Source organism: Pteropus alecto, unplaced genomic scaffold (genome assembly GCF_000325575.1).
Source record: "Pteropus alecto unplaced genomic scaffold, ASM32557v1 scaffold57, whole genome shotgun sequence".
Lineage (NCBI taxonomy): Eukaryota > Metazoa > Chordata > Mammalia > Chiroptera > Pteropodidae > Pteropus > Pteropus alecto.
This window is the reverse complement of record NW_006442508.1, coordinates 2,421,220-2,425,581: the sequence shown is the minus strand read 5'-3', so window position 1 is coordinate 2,425,581 and position 4,362 is coordinate 2,421,220. Positions and strand designations below refer to the sequence as shown.

At 50.1% G+C, this 4,362-nt stretch overlaps 1 protein-coding gene across 2 annotated transcripts in view; it reads right to left on the bottom strand.

The window, feature by feature from the left end:
• The window catches only part of SHISA3 (shisa family member 3), a 6,025-nt gene extending 3,016 nt beyond the window's left edge, over positions 1-3,009 (bottom strand). Inside the window, exons 1-3 of one of the 2 annotated variants that reach the window (XM_006922462.3) lie at positions 2,591-3,009; positions 2,267-2,460; positions 1,161-2,027 (exon numbers count right to left, since the gene is read on the bottom strand). In XM_006922462.3, coding sequence (XP_006922524.1) covers positions 1,161-1,437 — 277 coding nt within the window. In that variant the 5' untranslated portion in view covers positions 1,438-2,027; positions 2,267-2,460; positions 2,591-3,009. Of the gene's footprint in view, positions 1-1,160; positions 2,167-2,266; positions 2,461-2,590 lie in introns of those variants that run through there. The other variant, XM_025040270.1, reaches the window with a different exon arrangement.
• Positions 3,010-4,362: the final 1,353 nt, after the last annotated feature.

Below are 4,362 nucleotides of genomic sequence, written 5' to 3'. Positions count from 1 at the left end.
ACAGGCCGTAACTGCCTAGAGTTCCCTACTTTCCCCTTAGCATCTTTTCTCTAGTAGCCACTTCTCAAATCCTCTAGTTGGGAATTCTGACCTCCAAACTTCAATTTATTGAAAGTCTAATGCTGTTATAAGGAAGGACAGGCTCTCCTTTTCCTTGGCTTATCGGTCTCTTGGGTGGGGTCGGGAGGGGGGATAGTGGAGTGGGGAGCCCCAGCACCATTATTTCTCTCTCCAGCCTCTCCTTGCCTTTCCTGGGAACCTTTTCCTGACGGCTTCAGACCTCCACGCTGGAGTTCTGGGGTGTCACAGCTGTCAGCTCCGCCAGCTCCTCAGGTTTCCCGGCCGTAAAACCGTCGCCTCGAGCTCTAAAGGATTTCCCTGACGATCCGATTGAGGTGGAAAGCTTTTTTTTTTTTCCTTTTTAACGTGTAAAGTTCCTCCGCTGATTTATTCCGCTCTCAAACGAGCGGAAATTTGACCCGTGTTTTCCGACGTGAGCTGGGAACCCCTTGCGACCCAGGTTTCCAAATCTCCCCTTCGAGGACCTGGGCATTTCTGAAAGGCGTGACAATAGGGTTTGGGCCGGAGAGGGCAATTCGATGCAGACAAATGAAAAGAAGTCGGAATAATGGGGCAGAGGTTTAGAAACTCGGCCAAAAGACCACAAAAGAAAAAAAAGTGGCTGAAGTTCCTTAGCCCTGAGGGGCTACATACAGGTGAGCGCACCCCAAGAGTAGCGATCCCTGAGCTATCCGCACTTCGCGAAGCTCCCAGGGTGATGAGGTCCTGCAATGGGGCGCCCTCGCAGCCCCAAAAACCCAAGTCTAGCCTGACGCTGCCACTACAGCCCTTCTCTGAAACTTCTCGAGGGCCCGAGAACTCCAGCTCTCTTTCTCAGGGTCACTCAGTGCAAGCCCCACGGTCTTCGATGTCCCTGCAAACTTTGCTTTGGGCCGACCCGCAGAGACCGCGTGTGGCGGGAATCGGGACTGCAAAGGAATAGGGCCCCCTGACCTGAAACGCGACCATTCACTCCTGCTTGATTCCCCCACCTCGCTGCGTCCACTTTGCGCAGACCTAGGAAGGCTTTGGGTGCCTGCCAGCGCGCACACTTTCCGCACACACCGCAGCCGCGGACGGCCCTGGGGGCCCGCACTTACGCGCCGTGATGCCCGGGTGCTCCAGCTCACCGCGGTCGTTGGTGCAGCCGCCCTGCTCCAGCCTGGCGTCGGCCGCGGCGCAGCAGTAGCGCAGCGCGCAAGAGCCGCAGCAGATGGTGGCGTCCAGGGTGTCGAAGTCCTCCGGACACTGAAAGCCCTCGTGGTAGTTGCCCTGCAAGTCCACCCAACCGTGGCAGTACTCTCCCGGCTGCTGGGCTCCCGCCGGGCCCCAGCGCATCCAGCACAGAAGGAGGCAGAGCGCCAGCAGCGCCCCCATCGCCGCAGGCGCCCTGGGCTGCGGGAGGAGGACGCAGCTGAAGAGCTAAGAGCTAAGCTGAGGCTCTGGGCGCACCGCGGTTCCACCTTACCTGGGGCGCGGCCCGGGCTGCTGCCCCGGCAGCGGAGGCCACTCCCGCGCTGGTTAGCAGGGGCCGGGGAGGCAGCAGGAGCTGCGCCGCGGGCTCTGCAGACCCGGGGTCAGCATGGTGCCCTGGGGCGACTGGGCGAGGGCCCGTAGGAGGCACAGGCTAAGGCTGCTGCTGGGGCTGCTGCTGCTGCCCTTTGCCCGGCTCATAATGCTCCTTGCGCGAGGGGCGCGTCGAACCCTCTGCCACCTTTCTCCCCACTCCTCACGGGAGCCATCGCTCCAGGGGTTGGCAAATCCAGGGCCGCACAGTGTACCGACTTGTGGCTGTCGCCGGGTACCAAGCCGAGCCCAAAGGAAGAATTTAAGATCCCCACGTGCGAGTCGAGGGAGAAGTGGCCCCTCAGCCCCCGCCCCTGTCTGTCAGGGAAGCAGGAGTCAGCGTGGCAGCGGCCAAGTACAAACGGCCTCCCAGTTGCTGACAGCTTTGCCTGCAAGGCGTCCTTTAAAAAGGAAGAGGGAGGGGGAGACAGCGAGGGTGAAGAAAGAGTCCTCCCTCCCGGGTCGCGCCGCTGGAGCTAATCACCGCCGGCGCGGCGCGGGCAGCTAGTCCTTCGCGCTTTCTGGTTCGCGCGCCATCCTCCGCCTTCCCCCGGCCACCCCCGCCCACCAGGCGCTCCCCCAGGACTCAACGCTAAACTAAAAGGGTCCAGGCCCTCCCCACTCCCACTCCAACTCTCACACAGCCCAGAAAGCTCTGCAGAATGAGGGGAGGGCTGCTGGGTTTCTGCGTCTATTCACGCGTGTTGGCACGCGGGTGGAGACGCGGGTTTTGCTTGTTGTGGATGTATAATAAAAACGATCGCGGTGACTGAAGTTTGTCGAATCTTCTGTCGCCTGTTGCACAGATCCGGACTTGTCCCTGGGACACCTGTTCTAGGGTTAACATAATTTTTAGGGGCCGCCAAAATGTGCACTGAGTTGTCCACTTAAGTTTTCACTTTTCGAGGAGGACCGGCACATTTTCACAAATACACACACTTGCACTCTTCCCCACCCTCCTAACCTGCGCGTCGCCGGGTGAAGAATCACTTGTCACCTCCAACAGCCGAGGGCAGCTCGCAAAGCCTCAAACAGCACGACTTCTCCATTCGCGCCTGAAAAAGAAATCAAACAACTAAATTAATGATAATTGAGCAGATCTGAACTTCTGTTCGGGCAAAGAAACACATTTATTTAAATGATGTGTCCCCAGTGTGCTATTTTCAGGGGCACTGCTCCTTCAGCGGCGTAAGTGCCTTATGAAACTGGTGTTATGTGAAACCTGGGCTAAACGCAAGAATTTATTTTTACTGCATCCTGAACTTCCTCTCATCGTTTATTGGTACGCGCGAATATGTTCCTCGTATCTCAACTTATTTGTCAAACATGCTGAATGCCCGTGTCACTGATTTAGATGTTGGCAAGCTGAGTGGAACAAAAGCGACCAAGTTCGCAGTAACCAACAACAAAAAATGTGCGGTCAAAGCGTTTACCATGCCCGCAGCTTCTCCATGGTCCCAGTTGGTTCGGGAAAGCTTAAAAAAAAAAGTTAAAAAAATTTTTTTAATAAAACGGTTTCTTTCTAAAAACCTGTTAAAGTTTACCCCAAGTAAATAATTACTTTTGGTTTTAAATATTGGGATTAGCATTTAATTACGTAAATGTAAAAATACTGCTCAACATTTCAGATTTTAAGTAAGAATGTGTAAATATTTAGCTTTATTGCTCTCTTAAATTTTTGGGGGGACAATAATAATAATAAGAGTAAAACCAAATTAAATTCGGGCTTTTATCCACAAACAATGGAACAGTTTTTCTTGACTTAAAAATTAAGCATATGGAAAATTATTTTGCAGAAATTTCTTACTGTGTTTTTATTTACCAAAAAAAATGTTCTTGCCAGATCAACGGTTTTTTTATGTTGATTTTAGTAGTATTGTTTGGATTATATATACCCTGAGCAATTAAGGGGGGAAAGTCATTTAGAACCACAGCAAAAGTGAGATATAGTGATTATAATAAGATGATAAAACTACAAAGACATGTTTACTGCTAATAACTTTCCCAGAACCACACCTCTTAATATTATTTTTGGTAAATTTAGAGGAATTCCATTACATCACAACTACATAAAATTCTGTAGCAGCAATGGCAACCTTTGCTAGTCCCCCAAGGGTCAAGTTTCTCTCATTATCCAGCTGTTCTTTGATAGCATTAATATTTTAAGGAGTGATTTGTTGACGCTCACCTCCCATTAATTACATTCTCCATGCCACAGTGGGATTCTTTTCCTTAGGACATCAACTAGAATTAATTCCCTCATTCAAAGCCCTTGTCTATTTGACTTATTTGGACATTTTACTCGAATTTAGTTGGATATTTACTAAGGGAAAATTACCGAACCTCCAAATTACTTGGTACGCCATAGAGCTGATGTGTGTGAACATTAAAACAACGGTACACCATGCTTTTATATTTAAGTCCTGATCCAAAGTGCTTTTAAACCAGTACAACAATCGGGTTAGGGGGAAATGTGTTTGTGTTGCATAGGGGGAAATGTGTTTGATTCCTTGACATGGAATATCTCCTCAAATTTTACATGACAAATTTTAACTGCAAAAGTGTTCTCAGAATACTCTTTGGGAACAGTAAGAGAATATATACTTCCTTTTAGGTTTATAAACACTCAAAGTTTCTTATTCTGTTACTACTTTAATAGTAAAGGAAGATTAAAAAGTTCTCATAGACCTCCTTCAAAGACCCTAGGGGGAGGACATGAAAATGGAAAATAAAATC